The following is a 24,347-nucleotide window of genomic DNA, read 5'->3' as shown; positions in this document are numbered from 1 at the left end:
TCGCCTGTGCCTAAGCTGGACTTGACCTTTGGGGCTCAAGTGATGCTCCTGCCTTGGCTTCCTGAGTGGTTGGGAGGACAGGTGCACTGGCTTGTTTTACCTCTTATTATAGAAAAAAATTTTCAGGCCACACCCGTGTTCAATGATTCTCTTGTCTGCCTCTTGAATTTTTTTAAAATACTTTTTTAGTTGTATGTGGACACAGTACCTTTATTTTATTTATATGAGGTGCTGAGGATTGAACCCAGTGCCCTGCATGTGCTAGGCGAGCGAGCGTGCCCTTCACCACTGCTGAGCCCCAGCCCAGCCCTTCTCCTATTTGAATGTGTAAGTAATCCGTTTCAACCAACACCTTGGGACTGGGTGCCTGCAGAGGCTGTATCTTTCCACTGTACTGTGAATAGAAACATTGTTTTGTGCAATAAATGTTTAAATCAGAGTATTTAAGTTATTCTATTTTTAAGTGTATTAGAAAAACTAGACACTTAAAGGAAGTCGGTTGGTGAAGTGTAGAATTTTAAGTTCTTCAGAGTGGAGACTAAGGAACAGGCCCTGGCTCTCAGGCCCAAGTGCAGGGTGCCCGGGGCCTGGTCCCGAGAGCTCTGCCCGTCTGCTGGAGTCTGCACCTGGGCTCCTTACCCACCCCTCCCGAAGGTAGCCAGTGCCTTGCCCTCTCCCGCCACTGCGTTACCAAACACAAGGTAACCAGGGCCCGCCGGCCTGCGGGGCGGGGTGCGGGTGAAGCCTGCGGGAGGGCCAAGGCAGACAGGGGAGTGGAGCTGCTGCATCTGGACCGTGATTTATTCAACCCTCCCATGAGAACAGCTGCCATCACACCTTCTAGCTCCTCTCTGGGGGGCTTACAACGAGTGACTGAAGAGGGCAGCCTCCAGGAAGAAGCCAGGGCTCCTTGTGGGCACACAGCACTGTGGGGCTGGAGGTCGGCCAATGGCGCAGCGTCTGGTCTGACGGTGGCCCTGGCTCAGGCGGCACTGAGCCTGGCAGAGTGGCAGCAGCTCGTGTGCCCGGTGTTCACAGTGCACAGAGGTCACTGGTGTGGCCCAGGACGCCCTGCCCTGGCGGGCCTAGGCTAGCTTGAGGCACTGTGTGTTGAAGCTGTCCCCTTCCTTGCTGGCGACGGCCTCGAGCAGGCTCTGCTTCTTCTGCACGCTCCGCGAGGACTCCAGCTCATACATGGTGGTCAGGTTGAAGAGCACGCTCTCATGCAGGTAGTGCTTGGGGTCCTGCTGGACCATGGCCTCCAGCTGCCGCAGGGAACCCTTGAGTTTGCCCAGGTAAAGCAGACACACAGCCGCATTGTTGTTGGCCTGAGGGACAGGAGACGTGCAGAGGCAGCAGGTCACCCGCCGTCGGCTCCCACTGCTACCTTGGGCCCCGGCAGAGCCTAGACCCCTGCTTCACACCGCCCAGGGCCCAGGGCCCTCTGCAGCTGCCCGGTGCCAGCAGTCCCACAGAGTCGAGGGCCTGGGTTTGCCAGGGTGCCCACTTCTTAGTCCCCAAGACACTGAGGGCTCTGTGTGTCCTAGGTCTGTTCTTGGGATTCTTACCACTGCATTTGTGGGTTCCATCCTCAAAATCTCTGTGAAGAATCTATGGGCTTCCGCAAAGTTGTTCTGGCCGAGGTGAAGGAAGGCTCTGTAACACAAGCACAGGGAAGCAGGGAGCCCCCGCATGATGGCCTCAGACATGCACCAGGGGACAGGAGCACCTGCTCTTTAGGGAGCCCCTGCTCAGACGGAGGCTGCGCCCTCCCGGCCGTGGACCACACTGCATGTGCTGGCTAGCAACCACAGCTCCCAGCTGTAACTGAACCTAGAAACCTGCTGAGAAAACTAGCCCCTGCCCTGCCCCATGTCCACTTCTGACTCCCCGTATGCTTTTTACTGGCTGCAGGTTCATCCTAATGAACACGCACCCAAAGCTGCCACATTTCACTCATGAAAATGGTTCTTAGGGACTAGGACAGGTCCCCATGGTGGGTGTGCCAGGGACAGTGTGGAAACAGGGCCACACGAGCAGTCCTTTGAAGAAAACACTTCGTTTTTATGGCTGCCATTCTAGAAGACACCAGTGTGCCTCCAGGCCCAGACTCTGGGCCTCAGCTCGGGGATGGTGGAGCTAGCTGGAGAGGGACGCATTCACTGGGGAGAGAGGCTCACAGGGAAGCTGACACACGCATCCTCGGTGTAAATCATTTACCTGTTCATTAAAACCATTATTTTACCCTGTAGTCCATCCAGTTTCTGTGTTACTTTCTCAACATCCTGAAAATACTTTTCAGCTGTTTTTATGTCTCCAATCTGCTTGGACAAAATCATCTTGTTAGTGGACAAATTAGAGCTATTAAAGCTACCCCCACATACGCAGCACCGGCCAAAGCACCTGCAGGCCGAGCCATGCTTCTTCCACTTCCTCCAGAAGGGCTGACACAAAGCTGTTCTAGAGACTGCAGAAATGCAGGCGTTGCCTTGATGTGGGGTTTGAACACAGTAGCCACACGCTGTGGGGACTGAGGCCATGTGTGTCCGAGGCTGGCTTCTCTGAGGCTCTTTCAAGAATCTGCCATGGCTGAGGCTGCCTGAGTACTGAGCCCCGAGTACTGACCCAGTGCCACATGCCTTAGGACAGAGCCTCGCACTGGTTTCCTGTGTCTGTCAACTGGGACCCTTGTCTAAAACAGCAGAGTCAACCCTGCTGGATCTAACTCTGGAACCCCCTTGGCACCCCAGCCCCCGTGCTGTCCTCTACCCTGACCGCCTCCTGTTGCTCTTGCTCTCTACCCTCACCGCCTCTTGCTCTTGCCCTCTAACACTGCTAGGCACGTCTTTTGATCTGTCCTGAGAACACAGAGCACCAGTAGGATGGCTCTGGAGAGCTGAGCTGGAAGATTTCTTCTGGTTTGTTCAATACTTTACTAACCGCAACGGGACAGTTCCTCACGTTCTCCACTTCAATGTCTCTGGTGAAAATTCCTGCCAACTCACTCTGAGCACCCCTCCTTCCCCACGTCTAAGGCAGCGGCTTCACAGTCAGGTCAGAACTGCTGCAGAGAAACCCCATTTTAATGGCCACACCAATCTGAGCTAATTTTGAACCATTCCTTGTACTGACAGACTTGCTGCGAATGAGGCCCTGCTTGGGCGGGGCAGCCTGGCTCTGCCCTGGAGCCCCTGGGAGCACAGGTACCTGCAGGAGGATGCGGCCGATGCCACTCAGCAGCTGTGGCTCCTGCTCTGGGTAATACTTGATGACCATGCGGTATGCATCCACAGCCAGCACGTAGTCCTGTGGACAGACCCGAAAGCTCCGTGTGAGCTACAGACACCACTCTCAGTCTGCACATCAGGAAGAGCACAACTACCCATTAACACACATGTGGAGTGAGGACACTCGCGTGCAGCTCTGGAGTGGGGCTCTGAGCTGAGTCAGTTGCATGTTCTTCTGTCACTCAGGGGCACAGGGTCAGCGTCCCTCTCCTGCCGTCCAGGGAACAGCTCATCTCTGACTTTCTCTCCCACAGACTACAGAGTGGACCAGCAATGCCATTCCCCAAACACAATCCATATTTCCCATGCTAGAAATTGAGGCAAACATCAGTGTTTATAGCAGCTCAATTCACAATAGCTAGACTATGGAACCAACCTAGGTGTCCTTCAATAGATGAATGGAAAAAGAAAATGTGGTATCTATACTCAATGGAATATTGCTCAGCTTTAAAGAAGAATGAAATTAAGGCATTTGCTGGTAAATGGGTGGAGTTGGAGAATATCATGCTAAGAGAAATAAGTCAATCCCCCAAAACCAAAGGCCAAATGTGTTAGCTCTAATATGTGATGCTAATTCACAATAAGGCGGGAGCAGTAGAGAATAGCGTTACCATAGATTAGGTAGAGGGGAGTGATGGGAGGGCACGGGAGCGAATGTGGGACAGGAAGGGTGGAAGAATGAAACAGACGTGTGCTTTATGTATCCACATGACTGCATAACTAATGTGACTCTACGGCATGTACACTCAGAAACATGGGAAATTAAATCCCATTTATGTAGGACACATGAAAGTGCATAAATGCATTCTACTATTATGTATAACTAATTAAAATAAAGAATAAAAATGTTTTTAAAAAAGAAATTGAGGCAAAATCCCTACAGTCAAATAAACAACCCACCAGTCAACTTTGCAGGGAGAGCAAGCCTGACATTCCACGTCGTTTTTCCACAGCAGGACACCTGAGTGCCACCTGCTCCCAGCAGCACCCAGGAAGCTCCTGCTGTTGCAGACACTGCACAGGGGCCCTGAGAGAGGCCTTGTGGCCACCATGTTTGGCATCTACACTCTGCACAGGACCTCAGCCTTCATGCCTCTTGAGTCTGTGCGTCTTGAGAAACAGGCACCCTGCCCCTATTGCGGTCCCTCCTCCAGGCAGGGCCTGTCTGCCATTGACCTGTGAGAGTGGCCGGAGTGCGCCTCCAGGTGTTAGCTGGTCTTGGGCGGGGCTGTCAGTCACAGGGGACACAGGGGCCTGCCCCCCCCACTCCCGGGGTCTGCAGTAGGAGCCCAAGTGGCAGACTGTGCTGAACTCCCTCCTGTGGGCAGCAGGGTGGCCACCCACAGACTCATCTCCTGGCTGACTCACTGTAAGCCCCAGAAGGTACTTTTATTTTATATTCTTCTACATTTTCCATTCCCTCAAACTAGGACTGGAGTCGCTAGTTTGCTAATTGGGATGTTATAAAGAAAGACAGACGACAAGTCAAGTTCCAGTTTGGCAGGAAGAAAACGGAGCCTCTCCAGCCTGGTACCTTCCCGGCAGCTCATTAAAACTAATTTTACTCCAGGCCAGATGCTCGCAAGGAGCCAGACAGCACATGCCTCCCTCTCCGCTCCCACGGCACTTGCTATTTTGATAGAGACAGGGTCTCACTAGGTTGTCCAGGCTGGCCTTCAACTTGCCATCCTCCTGCTTCAGCCTCTCGAGTTGCTGGGGCTACAGGCCTATGCCCCGGGCTTGCTCAGCAGGACATCTCCCTGCCTGCTGCTGCCTATGGCTGGACTGACCCGCTTCTAAGTGGGAGTGAGAGGGTGAGACCCTACAGAGGTGGATCTGTGAGCAGCTCCTCAGGCCTAGGGAGGGCTGAGGCCAAGGCTGAGGAGGGACACACCATCCTGGGGCTGGTAAAGTCCAGGTGGCAGACAGGGAGGCTCCAGAAGCCTGTCTCTGCCGCTCCTGGGAGGGCTGTGGCCTGGTGCCTCTGTGCTGCTGGGAGGTGTCCACTCTGATCTGACATCCCTTACCTCGGCCCCGGGGCCTCTGTGCTGCTGGGAGGTGTCCACTCTGATCTGACGTCCCTTACCTTAGGTTTCCAGTGAATAAGAGGCACACTCAGGTCATTATGGCCTCCGAGTGTCCCTGGGCTGTGCCGTGCTTCACCTGTGTTCTGCCAAGACGGCCACTGTGAGAGCACCAGCACCCCAGCATGGAGGGCCGGCAGTGAGCTCCGCCAGGATGACTTCTCGCCAGTCAGTGTGGCTAAACGGGGGCGTGGAGCTGTGCTGGAGAGCTGCCCTGAGTCACTGTTCTCAGTCAAACCACTCATTCCCCAGGTGGGGGAACAGAGCCCCCTGAGGGGCCCGGCTGACGGGAGCTCCTCAGAGAGCCCACTCAGCCCTGCTGGCACACGGAGAGGAACACGGACACTTCATCAGGGACAAACTGACTCTGCACAGTTTCCACAGTGACTCTGGCTGCAAAACCAGCCTTTTGGCCACTCCGGACCAGGGATACTTTGTGTCATGGCTGAGTGTGGGCAAGGCAGTGCATTCATGTTCTTTCCACAGGTGAGAAGCCAGGACAGGGGAAGTGGGGGCACCTGGAGGGATGTAGACTTGGGAGGCACAGAGAGTCTGGGCAGTGAGCTGGTGCCCCTGTGTGGCCTCAAGGCGACCAAGAAGAACAGCAGGCCCCAGGCCAGCCTGGGAAACTTAGCAAGACCTTATCTCAAAGTAAAATAAAAAGGACGGGGAGGTAGGTTGGTGGGAAAGTGCATGCCACCTGTTCAAGGCCCTGATTCCATCCCAGCACCACAAACAGGCTTAAGGAGAAGAAGTGACATTTACGAACTGAGTACTGTGGGGTTTCCCTGGCTTGGTTATATGGGCATGATATATGTGCCCTTACAGCGCAGTATGCAGATATCTGGGGTTGGAACATACAGATAGGTTTCTCATCATTAAGAAGTTAAATTGATATTTACTTCACCATAACAGAAATGCTATTTGAAATAATTAAATGGCTGATTAAATAACTCATTGTTAGCCCATGCACGGAATTTAATGACACCAGACCCCCACTGCTGCAATACCGAGCATGCTCACTAGATGGCAACAGACTGTGCATGCTGGATGGGCCTTAATTGTAACATTTTTCACTCCTTTTTAAAATTCATGAAAATAAAAAAGATTCAGCTAAACTTTCAAATTAAATTATGTCATTTAAAAAAATTCTTGAAAAGCCATGGTATGTTCTGTACTGAGTCCCAACAACATAGGTAGAGGCCTTACGTTGGTGTGTGGTGTTGCGACTGCACCACAACAAAGAAAAGCACTTTTTATTCTACAATCTTCTATGAATGCACCTTAAAAAGTTCAAGTCCAAGCCCAGCAGTGGAACAGGTGGCTTCCTTCCCCTGGAGTTCCAGCCCACGAGGGACTTAGAGGGACTTTGGTGCTGCGAACTTGTGATTGCACAAGCTGTTCTGGCAACCAGAATTGAGAGGCCTTCGGGGGAAGCCTGCGAGGGCGTGGAGAGGCGGGTTCGCTGTGGTTGCTCAGACTGCCAAGTGGAGGGCAGAGAGGACAGGAGCCAGGTGCTGGGCGCCTAGTTACCCCCAAGGCCCCGCTCTGGCCCACAGGTGGCTCCCAGGAGGTGTGAGGCCAGCTCAGAGGGGGCAGGCCCTGCTGACAGGGTTAGAGGGGAGGACGAGAAGGAAGGCAATGGAAAGAGGGGGGAGAACAAGGAACAAAGTGGCCCTACAGCTACCACCTTTTCAGAAATATCTTAGAGAAGAAAACACCCATTCTTAGAAAAAAGCCATAGAACTCCCTAAAAAACACGCTTTCCTTTGTGTGGAAAGGGGAGAGAGAGCTGTGTGACGTCAGAGCTGGGAGGGAACCAGAGGCAGCCATCCCTTGCTGTGTTGTGAGGAAGCCGAGGCTGGTGGACAGAGGAGGTGTCCAGGTCACTGCACAGAGGGCAGGCTGATGTTCTGCCCCTTCTGCACCAGCAGAAGGTAGGGACCAGAGGTAGGGACCCTGAGTGGGTGCTGGGGCTGCACACCTTCCTACCTGGACAGGTGAGCTATTTGTGGACGCAGCACTCTCCAGGGCTGCCGAGGCCTCTGTTTGTAATGTGGGGCTGCCACACCAGGGCTAAAGAGGGGCCGGAGTGCAGAGCCCGTCCAGGAGCGACCGTGGGTAGCCTGGGAGCCGTGAGTGTGGCAGGCGCGCTGCCCATCTCAGAACAGCCCAGAAGATGCTCATGGTGCTGCTCTGGAGTGGCTGCCGCTCCAAGGCTGGGCTCCAGGACTGCTGGGCAGCTTCAGAGCTCAGTGGAGGACAGCTGGGCCCAGGGTGGAGGCAAGCAGTCGTGGGCTGCATTTGAAACACAGAAACTGAAGAGCACTACTGCCTAGGCTGAGGGCCGTGTGCAGCAGAACAGGCTGGGAGAAAGGAATGACTGGCAGGCCCCACGCATTCCTCGATTGTCACACAGGTTCTCGGGTGGAAAGCTTTGGGGTGCGTGGGGTTGGTGGGGTTTCTTGACCTCAGAAGTCATAAGCATCAATCAACACTGAGTGGGGATGGAAGGAACCCACCAAAGCCGGGAACAAAAGAACCTGCCTGAGTGGAATTCAGAGGAAGATAAGGGGGATGACCCATGTTTGTATGATTAAGATTGACCACATCAATCCTGCCTTCTAGAAATAACACAGATTCAGCCCTAGGGTGTCACTGAACTCCACTGAACTGCCCGGGGCTCGGCTGGACTCTGCTCAGGAACATCACCTGCTCTCGCCCAGTGCACCAGCCCCTCTCCGGCCCTCCTCTGGACACAGTGCTCCGCAGCTGGCTGGCCACGTACCTTCATCAGGAGCAGGCAGTTTGCCATGGAGTACAGCACCCGGCCCAGACGTGACCTCCACAGCTGAACGGAGGCTGCGAAAGAAGAGCAGCTGGTCAGAGTGTAGCTACATCAAAGGTTGGGCCTGTGGTGGCCGGGCTATGTGGCCAGGCTTTCTGAAGTCTGATTTACAAGCCTCTCTTGCTAACACCACGGACTCCAGCCAGAATGTTCATCCTGCTGAGGGTTACACTCGAGGCAAGAGGCACAGCAGGCACATCCGGAGGGCCTCAGTGGCTCCAGGAAGATGCACGCTGCAGAAAGGCTGTAGCTTAGCCTCAGCTCAGGCAAAGGGCCTGGAAATCCAACAGGAGCACCAGGTTAGAACTCCCAGAAAGGCACCAACCTTCCTGTGGCTGCGCCCTGGTGGGAAGGGCCTCAAGGAGCTAGCCACGAGAGGCCACGAGGCTCCTGCACCCCCCAGGCAGGGGTGGCAGGGAAGCAGGTTCTCCCCAGGCTCTGCACCGGCTGGCTCTGCTTTAGTTCCTAGGACAACTTCCCAGGCCGTGGCTCCTTCATCTTTTAAAGGGAAACAACAATCCCTGGCCTCTTTTCTTCCCAGGGCTCTGTGAGGGAGAACCAGCAAATGAGTACCAACGTCCACCTGGACAGGGGAAAGCAGCACAAGGCCAGCTCCCACGACGGCCGCGCAGCAGCTCTGGGGCACCGGCTCCTGGAGGGGCAGTGCCTGCTCGCTCCCGCTGTACCCACTGCTCATCTGCCATCCTTCCACTGAGTCCAAACCTCCAGGGCCTGTCCTTCTATGGTTCTCATGGGCTCCATGGCTCCACGGCCTCCGGGGTCTAGAGAGGCCCCATAGCGGCTTCTGGCACGAGGGAGGGCTGGCCTATGGCTCTGTTTACACACTGAGGTCACCGGGAGTGAGTTCTGTGCTGGGGACTCAGCTGACTTCAAAGTTTGTATTTCACTGATAATTAGGTTGAGGCCCAGAGAGGCAGGGGTATGTCATCTGAACCCCTGGTCAGTGAGCCTTGCCCTGGGCTCAGTCCACTCCTCCAGAGGAACCCACGCTGCTGGAAGGCAGGAAGGGCTTGCTGCGGGATGGCGCGGGGGATGGGGTGGTGGTGGTGGTGGGGGACACAGGCCCAGGCACACCTCCAGGCAGGCCCAGGGGCTTCCCCTACCAGCCAGCACCGCTGCCCTCTGAGATCATGGCTCCCTGGAACCAGGCTTGCCCCAGCTCCCAGAGACACGCGTACTGCCCCAGCAGGCCACGCCCCGTCCTCCAGCACTCACACACCTGCAGCTCCTGTCTTCTCACCGCCTCCTTCTCAATGAGCCTCGGTGCGGCTGGGCGCCGTGAGCGGCCCTCTGCCGCCCTCTGCAGGCCTCGCCAGCTCGGTTGTGCCTGTGAGAGCCCCAGGAGTGGGACCACACACCTGGCCTTGATGTGCTCGTTCCTCTAAAGGCCCAGGGGCATCAAATGCAGGGGCGGGGTGTCAGGGTGATGCCTTCCCCAGCCGGCCTCGCAGGCACACACACACCAGACAGACAACACACCCACACTCACTGGAAACACAGACACAACCACACACACAAACCACACCCACACCTCACACCATGCACATACCTACCCACCCACACATCCCACACATGTGATTTCTCCAGGAAATCACATGCGGTTTCTCAAGGATGGAGGGCACGATGGGGACCCAGGGTGACGCCCCTTCCCCACACGTCCCTCTTGCCTCCGGTCTCACTGACCTAGCTCAGTGCCCTGGGCCCGACGGGGGTCCCCCCAGCTCTCTTCTCTTCCCACATGTGAACACCTAATGGCAGTTCCGGAGAGCCCAGGTGTATCAGGCCTGAGCCAGCAGTGATGTGGATCTGGGCGTTTACTGAGCAGGTGGCCGCGGGGAGGAGGCAGGGGTAGGGATGAGGGAAGGAGGGCCTTGCTGGGAGTTCGCGTGGAGCTGGGCTTGCAGCACCTTGGAAGCTCACCCCCACAAATCAACTCAGCGTGCTGCAGCCAGGACACCTGCTGTGGGGTGAACCTGTCCCCACTTCACAGGGCAAATACCAGCCCCAAAGTCCTGCTCGTGGTTTCGAGGAAGGGGCCTTGCAGGTCACTGGGGGCCTCTGAAGGCGTTAGTGGCTTTATAAGAAGGGCTAGTAGCGTGCTTGCTTGGCCTCTCCATGTGATGATGCCCTCTGCCACGTTATGACGCAGCGAGACGGCCTGACCAGATGCCAGTGGGAGCTCTTGCATTTCCACCCCAGAACTGGAAGCCAAATAAACAGACCGAGGTAGTGACCTTCTCAAAATATAGATCTGCACCCACAGCGACCCCGAGCCCTGGGGTGTCACCCTGTTTCCTGCAGACCAACATGCGTGGCCTCAGAGGCTGCACCCTGGACCACCTCCCCAGCCACTCTTCCTGCAGCACTGGCTCATGTCTGGTCCCACCCTGCTCCCTCCTGCCATGGGGGGCAGACCCAGGTGGGTGAGGTGCCCTTCCTGCATGGGAGGCCTCCTGAGCCACAGGCTGGGCTAGGCCCTCTGTCAAGGCTCTCTCAGAACCGCCACCTGGGGGAGGAAGGTCACCTGCGTGGGTGACAGGTGGGTTAAGGTGCATCTTCTTCCCTGCGGATAGGCGCAGGTCTAAATCTGCACACAGGTCTGCAGCACAGCCACAGGGCTCAGCTTGCCAAGAGGAAGGAGTGAGTGACTGTGTGACTGTCACAGAGGGAGACAGGAGGAGTCCCAGGGCCTGTGCGGCTCTGCTGAGAGGAGATGCTCACCTTGCCGGCTCTCTGGTGTGACGCTGCTCATGCCCCCGTCTTCAGCTAGACCTTGCTCCAGGTTGGCTAAGATCTGCAGTCATTTCAAACAGGAAAACAAAACCATAAAATTGAGTTTGCGTCTAGACTTGTCACAATATATTCCAGGTAGAGCAAATTTCTCTGGATGAAAACCAATCTGTCAAGGAATGTTCACACGGATACATCTCAAAGGCCATGATGACTATCACTCAGAGGTGACAGCAAAGAGAAGGGCCTGTTCTCTGCGGAAGGTGGAATTTGGGTTTATGACACTCGTAAACCACAACGAGACATTGTGCATAGGGACACATGGCTTTTCTTTTTAAGAAAAGCATCAAGTATGTGACACATGAGAGTGATTATCAACTTTTGTGGAAATACCAACTCATTCTTCCAGGCTGTGAGGGGCTGTGGCCTTTTTTAATGTACCAAATAAATATTGTGCAGCTGTCGCTTCATGTAGATCGTCCTGCTTGGTTAATAACTCTTGGTTGCTTCTTCCACGTTTTGGTTTACACTGAAAGACAAGTTGCTGTGGCCACTATCATTTAGGTACAGATTTTATTATTTTCTTGAGGGGAAGGACAGGAGAAAGTCTTAAGAATAAAGACTATTTAGCAGGGAGACAGCAGCCTCAGGCCGTTCACTGTGGGGAAACCCCTTTCTCTCACCAGGCCACCTACCCAGCCTCCACTCCAGCGCGAGCAAGGAAGCCATGGTTCTATAGCCCGCTCGCCTGTGAGAGAGGACAGCAGTGGCCGTGAACCTCGACCTGTGGCATGCCTGGGGTCTTGCATCAAATGGTCTCCTGGCTAGTCTGTCTTCTGTGCAGTTGCAATCCCTTGCGCTGGAGGAGAGGAAGCCCAGGAAGGGAGGGAAGGAGCCCAGTGGAACCCTGACCATGCAGATGTCCAGTGCCACTAGGATTAGGGCCACCGGTTCAGTGACCCTGGGCAGGGGGGAGGAACCTCTGCGTGGAGGGCAAAAGCCCCGCCTGCGCCGACACCACAGCTCACCAGTGCACTCTGCTGACCCCCAGACCTGAGGGGAGCCCTGTGCCTATGGGCTGTGCCGATGAGCCCTGTGTTCCAGTGGGCTTCAGGGAAAAGAGGGGCAGCCCCGATGGGCAGATGCTGGGAGGAGGATCCTGCGCTTCAGAGGCCAAGAGGTGCCCAGAACAGAAGCTCCAGCAGACCAGCAGGAGCAGAGCACGGGGGCACTCCCCGCTGCTCTCCTGTCCTCCTTTTGGAGAGTCAGCTTCATTTGCTGGGGCCTGTCCACACAGTGGGGAGGGCACTGAGGTCGAGAGGAAGCTACAGCTGCCCTCTGCGAGGAGCCCACATGCCAGGTAGGGGGACTCCGGCAAGGCTCTACAGGGTCTGCAGAGGCCCAGGCTGCAGAAGCGTGTGAGCACAGGGGAGGCTCAGCCATGACAGTCGGCCGTTTGCCTCGGGTGTATGGTCCTCAGCACTGCTTCCCATGTTAGGGCTTCTGACACATACAACCTACCAAAACAGAACCATTCAACCAACTGCTGAATGAAGGCTGTCTGCAGGTCCCCTCCAGATCACAAGTGCACACCACGTGACCCATCAGAAACCCTGGTTCACAGTCAGCAGCTTGCAGAGCTGCCAGAGCCAGCCCTTGCACTGTTGAACAAAGACACATGCGCAAGAAAGGCCACCTATACACATGAGAGTGACCACAGCCAGCCCTCTGCACTGCTGAGCAGCAGTGCATGTGCCAGCAAAGGCCACTTCTGTACACGAGGGCAACACACAGCCTGTCGGTAGCGAGCTAAGCTGCTGCACCTTGAAGGGACATTTGCGGATCATTTCCTAGTGATGGAGTGGTTCTCCTCAGCACATGCAGTGTTCTCCAGGAGACACCATGCATCAGGCTACAAAACAAGTCTCAGAGATCAAAGAGAATCAAAATGTCATGGTCTTCTCTGACTACTAGATCAAAAACTAACAGAAGAAACTTCAGAATACACACAGTCACTTAACACGTTATTGAACAATGTCACTGAATATATAAATCTAAAGGAACATTTAAAACTTTCTGGAAACAAATGCAAATGGAAAGAATGAACCTAAACTTAGGGTCAACAGCAAAAGTAATACTAAGAAGGAAGTTTACAGCAAAACACTAGCAAGAAGAGAGATTTCAAATAAAAACAGTGCATCTTGGGACCTAGAAAATGAAGAGAAATAAAGCCAAAATCAACATTAGGAAAGAAGTGACAGACAGCAGAAGTAAGCCAAACTCAGACTGAAAAATACAAAAGACCATGAAATAATGAGTGTTTTTTAAATAAGATAAACAAAACTGATAAATCTTTAGCTAAGAAGAAAAGATCCAAAGAAATAAAGGTGAGGAGGCATTACAACCGAGACACTGATATCAGTAGAGATTGTCATGAGCAACGCTAGGCTAACAGACTGAAAGACCTAGAAGAAATGAGCAGACTTCTGACACATACAACCTACTAAAACAGAACCAAGTTTAGGGCCACTATCATACTGAATGCGCAAGAGCTGAGAACATCTCCAAGGTCTAGAAGAAGACAATGCTTTTATTCAAATAGTACTGGAAGTTTTAGCCAGAGCAATAAGGCAAGAAAAAGAAATAGAAGCATACAAATAGGAAGCCAAAGTATTCCTATCTGCAGATTTTATGATAAATATAGAAAAATCTAAAGGCTCATCAAAATACAAATAAACATTTAATACAACATTTCTAGGTCTTTAAGATGCACTGTTAGGTTTTTTTTTTTTGTTTTTTTCTTTTAAGCTTTCTCTTTTTGGTAGAGGTGTTTTGCTGTAAACTTCCTTCTTAGTATTACTTCTGCTATTGGCCCTAATGTTGCAGGACACAAAATCAATGTGTAAAAGTCAGCAACATTGTTTTTTTTTTTTTTTGGTACTGGATAGTGAACTCAGGGATGCTTAACCACTGAGCCCATCCCCAACCCTTTTTGTATTTTATTTAGAGACAGGGTCTCACTGAGTTGTTTAGGGCCTCACTAAGTTGCTGAGGGTAGCTTTGAACTTGTAGTCTTCTCGGCTCAGCCTCCTGAACTGATGGGATTACAGGCATGCGCTATAGTACCTGGCTTCAGTAGCCTTTTAACACATCAATAACAAGACTGCTAAGAAAGCAAATATGAAAACAACTCCCTTCACAATTGCCACAAAAAGTATGTATAGAGCACCACTTAGAGACAGTAAGGAAGCAGAAGGAAATCAGCAGAGTAAGGTGACAGGGTGGGGGAGGGGAGGGTCAGTGAAGGCACTGGGGCTGAAATGGAGCAAACGAGGAGCCATGCATGGATGAACATGTGAAGATGCTCATGCTCTTATGTACACCTCAGTGCATTAATAAAAACACGAAAAACAACTCAAAATGGGCCAGAGAGCTACATGTGAGACAGGAAACTAGAAGAAATCATAGGGGAAATAATTCAAGACCTTGGCATGGGCAAGGTTTTCTGGATAAGACCCCAAAGCTCAGGAAACCAAAGCAAAAATAGACAAATGGGATCATAGCAAACTAAAAAGCTTCTGAAAGCTAAGAAGACAATCAAGGCATGAAGAGACAACCCGAGGAATTGGAGAAAATATTCACATGAAACTCAGGAAACTTAGCAACAACAACACGGGTGCTTCAATTAAAATGGCCAAATGATCTGAATAGATACAAAAGTATTTAAGGAAAAATGCTCAATATCATTAGCCATCAGGAAAATGCAAATCAAAATTACAATGAAATGTCATCTCACCCCAGTTAGAATAATTACTATTAAAAATCTAAAAACCAGCAGGTGCAGTGGCTCATGCCTGTGATCCCAGTGGCTCAGAAGGCCGAGACAGCAGGAACATGAGCTCAAAGCCAGCCTCAGCAACAGCGAGGTGCTAAGCAACTCAGAGAGACCCTGTCTATAAATAAAATACAAAATATGGCTGGGGATGTGGCTCAGTGGTCCAGTGCCCTTGTGCCCAGTCCCCGATAACTCCCCAAAATAAATATTAAATAAAAATAAAAAACCAAGGGAGGTGAGGAGAAAAGCTGTCATGCACTGTTGGTGAGAACGCGATGTAGTGCAACCATCATGGAGAAGAGCATCGAGGTTCCCTGGAGGACTAAAATCAGATCCAGCCACCCCTCTGGACATATAGCCAAAGGAAATGCCATCAGCCTACCAAAGGAAAGCCCACGCCCACTACGGCAGCAGGACTCAAACAGTTACGTATGGAACCAGCCTAAGTGCCCATCAAGAGATGCACAGGTAAAGAAAGACTGCACACATGACAGCGGGGTGTTCATCAGCCACAGGGGAGAATGCAATCCTGCCACATGCAGCAAAACGGGTGGAACTGGAGGACACCAGCCTGAGCCTCATGTTCTCTCTCACACGTGGAAAGTCAAGATGATGAGGTACAGCCAAGCACAGACTCGGGGCTACACAGCTTGGGAGGCCGGGGAGCGTGGCGTGGAAGGCGGGCGGGTGAAGGAGGCTGAATCAATCTGTGCCGCTGGGTGGGCGCTCAAAGGAATATCACACTGAGCCCCATTGATGTGTGCGATTCACACATGCTCACGAAAGTAAAACAAAACTGTCCTAAAAATAACATTTATTTTTAAAAGAAAAAAGAAAGCCACTGTTGCTTGAAGCCAGAGCTTTGGAGTGGTGTGTCCCATGGCAGTGGATGACCTACGCCTGAGGCAGCTCATTTTAGGCATGCCGAGGTCAGTGCTGCAGCACACTGGTTTTGTTCAATTGGGAGCTTCCATACGGGTTCCTCTTTGGAGTCCTGGAGCAGCCCCTCTCTGAAAGCAGCTGCACTCATGAGAAGAGGCTGCTGGCAGGGAGTGGGGGTGGAGGGCAGCACGGGGCAAGAGCTGCCTTCCTGAGAGGAGGGTCTGATGGGCCACACCTTAGTGCCTAGCACTGGCTTGTCCTGGGCTGCCTGGGAGGGACAGGCTGCATCCCAGCCGTGCAGACAGCCCCCAGCCATCCACTGGGGGGGCAGGGAGGAATGAACACCTGGTGGTTTTGTCCAAGGACAAAATCGTATGAATGCCTTGAACCATCCCAGCTGACTGTCTTGTTCACAACAGGATTTAAAAAGGCAATTTGTACCCTATTCAGATTTAAAGGACCCAAAGCCTTGTTTGAGTTCTATGCAGTCATCTGGCAAGGTGGTGGAGCAGGTGCCCTAACTGGAAACAGACCCCATTAGTCTGGGGCCACAGTTCTCCAGAGGCTGAGAGGAAGGACCCTTCACACCTGTCCCTTGGGTGACTGTCATGTGTTGTGTGGTATGCTGGGACAGGACTTATGTGAGGCATCAGTACAGATGGCTGTGAGGTGGAACTAACTCGGGGATCTGAGGACTCACTGACCCTCTACAGTCCAGACTAAAGGGTAGGTCAGCTCTGTCCTGGATCTCCAGGAAGTCCAGGCTCTCCCCTCCTCACCACCACATCCCAGGAGACATTTCAGAAAAGAGGCTTCCCAAAGGGATGTGAGTTTCTTGGAGCTGCTCCAGGGCACACAAGAAGTGTTAGGTACTCGCCAGGTACCAGCACTGTGCTGAGCCCTGACTCAAAGCCCAGGGGTTGTGAGCAATACTACTCAGGCCAAAGAGGCCGGGCTGACCCAGGCGGAGCAGCTGGTCCCGCAGCCAGCAAGGCAGGGCTGGATGTGGAAGTTCTCACTCTGTTTGCAGGGCTTCAGGACACCCTCCCAATCACTGCCTGTGTTTGGGCAGTGTCCTCTGGAGCCTTCGTACCTTGAAGGCACGTCTAGAAGGAAAGAGTACACAGTGCCGAGGAAACAGGACAAAGCGTGCAGCATGTCAGGCCTTGTTACCATGCCAAGGGCCTGCTTCCCTGGGCTTCACAAGCCTTGAGCTCACTGTGGTGCAGCCAGACTTGTGCCAGGTGTAGGTGCCAAGTGGCTGCTGGCCATTCCCAAGTCCTGGCTTGTGATATGCAGGGTATAATCGAGGGGCTTCTGGAGGGCGAATGTCCACTGTGAGCAGTCGGGACATAAATCCTGCAAGCCCTGATAACAAGGGCTGTTCCATTCCTTCAGGGGTACAACAGCTTCTCCTGCAGGTGACCATCACCTCATGTTCTCAAGGGCAAGCTCACATGGCGTCAGGGCGTGAGCCTCCAAGCGAGGCCCTTGAGCCTGCTCCACTTCTCTCCAGGTGCCAGTCGTTCCCCTCCTCTCTTCTCAAGCCACAGTCAGCTTGCTCTCTGTGGGGAGCAGAACACTGAGCAAGGCAGCCATCGGGGCCAGGCGGAGAGCTGGCCACAGTGCACGTCCTCAGTATGCTGATGGTGGCCTGCCTGAGAGCAGCTGGCCAGTGACAGGCGGTGACGGCTGTTCTCACTTCCATTTCTAACTTTGTGTACAAATAAAACAGCAGAACTGAATACGTCCATCTGTCAGAAATCCCTTTTAGAAAAGCTATTAACCCCTTCTAGAGACCGAGCTCTCAACCACCAGCAGAGAAGCCAAATACACTGGCACCACTGAATAGGTTTCTCTCCCTTCGCCTCCTCCAGATGTGGGTGAAGCTCTAAGGAAGGACTCCTTTGCCTCTGGTGCCCTCAGCAAGCTCTCGTGGGCTGGTGGGGGCTGCAGAACAGGCAGGTGGCATGGGGTTGGTCTGGAGACCATGCTGGGCACATCCATGCTGGTAGTGGATGAAGCACAAACTGATCAGACACCGTTACTGACGGGTTCTGTATCTGCTTATGCAATGGCTCTCAGGAAGAGGTTCACTTGGCTTTCTCCCAACTGCCCTGCCAAGTTCTCAGACCCAGGGGAGGAGATCGCCTGCAGAACTAGTGAGACACACGGAGAGCAAAGACGGAGGCATCTGCTCTCAGCAGCGCCACGAGCCTCTAGCCACGGCGCCACGGCACTCACAGTGAATCATGGCGTATTTCACTCTTCATTGGTGTAATTCCTTTGATCTACACATTTACTGATTCACTACCGGCTCAAATAGGTAAAACCAATACTTGACTCCTTTATAAAGAGCAGAGGGGTGTCCTGATAAAACTGGGCCCACACAGAAGCTCCTGACATCACCCTGGTCTGGGACTCACATGATGAACACACAGACTCTAATCATCCCTTGGTGAGTCTTCCAAACTAGGAAAAGTTCAGCTGCTTCTGAACAAATGACGGGATTATGGATGCTGAGAATTCTGTAGTCAGTTATATTTTCCACTCTGCCTTGGTTACTAGGAAGTAGACACCAAATTTGCTTTGAACACATCTTTTACTGCACCAACTGTACTACTAGCTAAATTTTATTTCTTTGTCCCAAGGTCCTCATTTTTTTCAATAGAAAAGGTCTTATAAATGAATTCACACATTGCATTAGTCTTGAAAACAAAAGAACTAACACTCCCTGTAATCATGTCACCCATACGTCTCACCTCTAATGCTATCGTCTACTTCTCTGAGATCAGATGCCATCACTGCCCCATGGGCTGTCTCTGAGAATTAACACTGCCCTGCAAATCAGAATTTCCCTGCGAGATGGCTTTGGAGTGCAGTGCCATGTGGGCCCCACGTTACCCCTGGGGCCCACACAGCTCGGCAAGGACCAGCTCCAGGAGCAGGTCTGAACACTCTGCACAGACTCGCGAGTGGACGTGGCCCACCCAGAGTGCAGCAGAGGCTGCCTCTGCAGGGGAGGCACAGACGCTGGTACAGGGAGGAGGAGAGCCTCCTCCAGGCCTCCTCACTTCTTACAGAACACATGGCAGTGATGATGGAGCATGGGCCCAGAGCCAGACTCCTTGGCTCAAGTCAGGTGACCTCCCTGTGCCTCAGCGTCCTCCTTTATAGGACGGGATATTCTGGGAGGGCAAAACCAGACCTGGGTGTGAAATGAAATTACCAGGACCTTATGGCAAGAAACCAAGGCCTGGGGAAGGGGTTGGTTCTGCTCCCCTCTCAGCCTTTCTCCAGGAAGCCTAATTAACCATGGGTCTCGACCTTTTGGATGGTAAGTAACTGCCCTAAGAGTCTGACCACTCCCTCTTGAAAAGTAACAGATACCTTGGAAAGAGCCGTTTCTTATCTGTTTCCATGAGCAGGCTCCATGTTAGAGACCCTGCACAAGGCCCTCAGCCACACAGATGAGGAATATTTTTTAAAAACGTTTTTTAGTTGTTGATGGACCTTTATTTATTTATTTATTTGCATGTGGTGCTGAGACTTGAACCCAGTGCCTCACACATGCTAGGCAAGCGCTCTGCCACTGAGCCACACCCCAGCCCTAGGTTTTTCTTTTTTAAAAAGAAAAAAGCCCCAATGATAAGATGGATCTAAGATGACATCAAATAACATCTAAATGTTGTGAGAAACTAGGGATCAGGGCTCAGAATTTGGAGTTCTTGTTTTTCTCTGGGCCCGCCAGCATAAAATAAAGTTTGGAGTTCTCCTGTCTGAGTGCTGCTTGCTGCTCCTCAGTCAGTTCCCTTCGACACTGCAACCCCTGCTTCATGGGTTGCTCAAGGATTGCTGAGTTAATATGTGGCTCAGGAAAGGTGGAGGGCTCATCCCGAGCTCCACGTACCTGCCTGTCAAGAAGAAAGAGGACAAGTGGCCAGAACAGAGTGCGGAGGACTCCTCTCTGACCATGTGTTAGTTGCTCTGAAGCCTGAGGCAAGGGCTGCGGCCAGTCCTTAGTAAGTGGGGCCTGGGGGGACCTCGAGCACGTGGGGAAAAGTAAGGACCAGAGCGCTGGCTCACAAAACTACTTTACTCTCTTAACTTTTCCACTCTCTAACCACCCCATGCCTCAGTGTTCTCTCCCAAATCGTAAAAAATCTTCCTGCAACAATCTGATATGGAGGTGAATGAAAAACAGGATAGTTTAGAGAGTTATTGATCTAGAATTTCTCAGTATCAAGTTATGCAGTTCCTAATTCTGGAAATAAATATATTTTAACTGTGTTTTAAGATTCAAGAAAAGTGTTATCATGTAAAAAAGTTAAAAAAGCAATTTCATCAACTGGTCAAGGCACAGGAAAGCAGCACAGTTCTTTTTATCTTTTAAGTTATGTTATGAAAAAGTGGGAGCAGATGCGAGCCTGTGGGCAGGAGGGCCTGAATCCCATGCCGCCCTGCAGAAGACCCTCCGGCACAGCCTGGGCAGGCTCACCTCCCTGCTGGGTGCTGACAGCCCTGGGGCTCGCAGAACTCCCACAGGGGAGCTGGCTGTACCACGCTTTTGCTCCCAGCAGCTGCCTGTTGCTGTGGTTTTTAAGCACTTCCACCCAGTGGCTCCCCTGGCCTGCAAGGGGCCTTGGGAGGGGATGCCATTCCTCACCCGCAGGAGGAGCCTCACGGCTGCCCACTGGAAACAGTGAAGATTAGAAATCCCACATTCCTTCCTAACATTTCTTAGCATGAGTCTGATCGGCGGACGCGACGGATGGCAAGCTGTCTTTGTATAATCACTGTCACAACCAGGGGTCCCTCAGCAAGCACCCACAGCTCCTGGGCCCCGGCATCAGTGTGCGAGAGGACTGTGTTTCAGTGCTGCTGCGGTCTTCTGCCTGGCACGGTGCAGGTGCTTGTGACGTGTGGGCGCATGCGTGCTCTGGCCCACGGAGGCCTGTCAGAGGGCAGCCAGGCGGGTGCTCATGTGTTACTTCCACTTAGGTAAGTGTTTCTGCTTTCTTTTACCCAGAGAACTGAGACAGGGGAAGCTCAGCACCCAGCTTCACTTATTGAGAGTACTGAGGAAGGGAAAGCTCAGCACTCATGCTCTTCCAACAACCATCCTCCACCCTTGAAGCCACTCTGGCCAGACCAACAGATACCATGGCCATATCAATGTATGATGACTTGGTTTTGAGAAAGGAAGTGGTGCTGGTGTCAGCGGGAGGGACGAGTGCAGAATGGCATGACACAGGTGGGGAGGGGCTGGGGACAGCCGTGGTTACCTTGCTGCAGACGGTCTTGATCCTGTGCAGTCTGTCCAGGGACTCCTGTGGATTGCCCAGGTACTGCTGCAGCTCTGCATGCAGGATACGCATAGAAAAGGGGACCATGGAGCCTAGAAGTGAAATTAAAGCTGGTTAGTCTGCTGCTGTGACTCGCATGCTTCCAGAGTGGTGTCCGTGAAGGAGGCACCAAGTGGCCCAGCAGCAGGGGGGACCCAACCCCTTTGTTTCTCGAGGTCAGCTGGGCATGTATGCTGGTTTTCTCTGGAGAGCAGGAACTAAGTATCTCTAGATAACCACCAATAGAGAGAGGCTCTGCCACCATCCCACGGAGATGCCAGACAACAGGCAGACAGCAGGAGAGCCCCACCTCCTCCAGGGAGAGACAGCGTGACACCCAGGTGCGCGGACATCAAATGAAGGCTGCCCAGGGCTGGGTGAGCCCCTTGGGAGGCCCAGGGAGCAGAACTGCCAGTGTGATGTCAGGCTGGGCATCTTGGCTTTCTTCTATTTTCATGCAATCACCACTTTTCCCTTTCTCTTTCCCTGTCCCTTTATTTTGGATTCGCTTCTGCATGTCACGGAGAACATGCATCTTGTGACTTTCTGGGTCTGGCTTATTTCACTTAGCATGATAATCTCCAGGTCCATCCATTTATCAGCAAATGCCATAATTTCATTCTTCTTTATGGCTGAGTAATATTCCATTGTGTACATGGTAAAATCCCGTCTACCCTGGTTGGTTCCATAGCTTGGCCATTGTGAATTGTGCTGCTATAAACATTGATATGGCTGGGTCCCTATAGTGTGCTGTTTTTAAGTCCTTTGGGTAGAGACCGAGGAGAAGGGATAGCTGGGTCAAATGGTGGTTCCATTCCTAATTTTCCAAGAAATCTCCATACTGCTTTCCATATTGGATGCACCAATTTGCAGTCCCACCATCAGTGTATGAGTGTACCTTTTCCACCACATCCTCGCTAACTCTTATTGTTGTTTATATACATAATAGCTCCCATTCTGACTAGAGTGAGCTGAAATCTTAGGGTGGTTTTGATTTGCATTTCTCCAATTGCTAGTGATGATGAATATTTTTTTCATGTATTTGTTAATTGATTGTACATCATATTTTGAGAAGTGTCTTTTCAGGTCCTTGGCCCATTTATTGATTAGGTTATTTGTTTTTTTTGGTGTTTAGCTTTTTGAGTTCTGAAGATGGAAAGATCTACCTTGCTCTTGCATAGGCAGAATTAATATTATCAAAATGACCATATTTCCAAATGCACTATACAGATTTAATGCAATTCTGATCAAAATCCCAGAGGCATTCCTCATAGAATTAGAAAAAGCAATCATGAAATTCATCTGGAAAAATAAGAGACCCAGAATAGATAAAGAAATCCCTACAAGGAAGAGTGAAGCAGGTGGCATCACTATACCAGACCTTAAACTATACTACACAGCAATAGTAACAAAACAGCATGGTATTGGCACCAAAACAGGCTGGTAGACCAATGGTACAGAATAGAGGACACAGAGACTAACCCACACAACTACAATTGTCTTTTATTAGACAAAGGTGACAAAAACATGCATTGAAGAAAAGATAGCCTCTTCAACAATTGGTGCTGGGAAAACTGGAAATCCATGTGCAACAAAATGAGATTAAACCCCTATCTCTCACCATGCACAAAACTCAACTCAAAATGGACCAAGGACTTAGGAATACAACCAGAGATCCTGCGTTTAATAGAAGAAAAAGTAGGCCCTAATCTCCATCATGTGGGACTAGGCCCCAACTTCCTTAATAAAACTCTCGAGGCACAAGAATTAACATCAAGAATCAATAAATGGGATGGACTCAACCTAAAAAGCTTCTTCTCAGCAAAGGAAACAATCTGTGAGGTGAACAGAGAGCCTACATCCTGGGAGCAGATCTTTACCCCTCACACATCAGATAGAGCACTAATCACTAGATTTAAATCTTAACATGTTTTTGAAAAGAAAATATTTAACATGTTATTTAAAAAATGTCAGTGTCCCTCCACAGAACCTCTGGGCACCCTCGTTCCATGCATGGTGACCATGCCCCCACTCAGGCGTCAGCCACCGGTCTTGACAGAAATGCAGCCCAGGGCTGGGGCTCTTCTGTGGCAGGAAGGGGATGGCACATCCTCATCAGGAGCACTGTTCCCACACACTGTCCCCATTTTGTGTGACCAGACATCCTCCAGTGCCAGCCCCTCACCCCTACCCCTGAGATGGAGGCAGGAAGGACCACATGCCTGACACAGGTGACATCTTGAAGGATGGACAGAGGCCAACAGAAGGAGAAGAACGAAGGGAACACCCCTTCTAGGAGAAGATGTGGTCACCGAGTTAGACCAGAGCACAGCAGCTGGAGCCTGCCTCTCAGCTCCAGTGGACAGGTGGATCTGTGAGGAACGCAGACACGCCTCTGTCACGCTCTGAGGGCAAACACACGCCAGGCCCTGGACACAACCCACCACCACCCCTGTGATAGCAGGCACAGGTCACTGCTGCCATGTCACCAGACCTTTATTCCAGGAAATGCACATAACAGTCCCTTCACCCTGATGCTGAGCCTGCCTGTCACTGAAAAGCTACCGGAAGTCTCAGCGACATCCTTCATGCTAAGGGTGGCTGTCAAGTGACATACGTATATGAGGCTGCCACACCAACCCTTGGGCCTGCCTCTCTCCTGCAAGGAAATGTGCTCGGGTAGGAAAAGGCCAGTCAGAATCTCCAAGGAAACTTGATTCCATGGATCCGTTTGTGAAAGATTCTCACATCTAGTCTTGACCTGCCAAAATTGAAGTTGGTATAAATATAGTAGAAACATTCTTGTTAATCATTTAGAAACCATTAAATGAAAATACTCCGTCAAAATTCATTTCAGACCACCCCCTGCAGTACTCAAAACCCATGCTGCCTGCCACTGCAGAAAGCTAGAGGACATGCACAGAACTCAGCCAGGCTATGGTGGGCAGGGAGAGGGGAAGTCTGCCGACTCGAGGGGCCGTGGTTGGGTGGCAGGGCGGCCAGCAGTGTGGAGCCCCTCCCTCACCAGCTATCTGCGCTGGACAGCTGCATCCTCTCTGCGACAAGGACAGGAGGTTGCAGAGTGGCTGGACAGACGCCAACCCACAGCACTTGGCACCACTGCGGGCTGGCACCTGCAAGGAGCCCATTGAATTCTTTGCCCAGCTGTGGCAGGTCAGCTCTGGGCACCACCTCAGGAGTCTGAATGGGCCACTGCTCAGCACTGCCTTCCCTGTCTCCATCTCCTCCCCACTGGGCTGGGGGGGCAGCCCAGGGAAAGCTGTGCCTTCAGCTTCCCTCCTTTGGCTACACTCG

General features: G+C 52.1%; 1 protein-coding gene across 2 annotated transcripts in view; it reads right to left on the bottom strand.

Moving 5' to 3' along the window:
• Positions 1-428: 428 nt before the first annotated feature.
• Positions 429-24,347, bottom strand: part of Trappc12 (trafficking protein particle complex subunit 12) — a 59,825-nt gene continuing 35,906 nt past the window's right edge. For both annotated transcript variants that reach the window (XM_046441174.2, XM_046441175.2), the window contains exons 6-12: positions 20,973-21,085; positions 10,962-11,034; positions 8,160-8,233; positions 3,208-3,306; positions 2,221-2,321; positions 1,569-1,656; positions 429-1,328 (exon numbers count right to left, since the gene is read on the bottom strand). In XM_046441174.2, the coding sequence (XP_046297130.1) occupies positions 1,086-1,328; positions 1,569-1,656; positions 2,221-2,321; positions 3,208-3,306; positions 8,160-8,233; positions 10,962-11,034; positions 20,973-21,085 (791 nt within the window). In that variant the 3' untranslated portion in view covers positions 429-1,085. The remainder of the gene's footprint in view (positions 1,329-1,568; positions 1,657-2,220; positions 2,322-3,207; positions 3,307-8,159; positions 8,234-10,961; positions 11,035-20,972; positions 21,086-24,347) is intronic.

The sequence above is a fragment of the Marmota monax genome, unplaced genomic scaffold (assembly GCF_021218885.2).
Source record: "Marmota monax isolate L192 unplaced genomic scaffold, Marmota_monax_Labrador192_F-V1.1 WCK01_AAM20220418_F8-fsc00010, whole genome shotgun sequence".
In the NCBI taxonomy this organism is placed as follows: domain Eukaryota; kingdom Metazoa; phylum Chordata; class Mammalia; order Rodentia; family Sciuridae; genus Marmota; species Marmota monax.
This window is presented reverse-complemented; position numbering and strand designations above follow the sequence as displayed.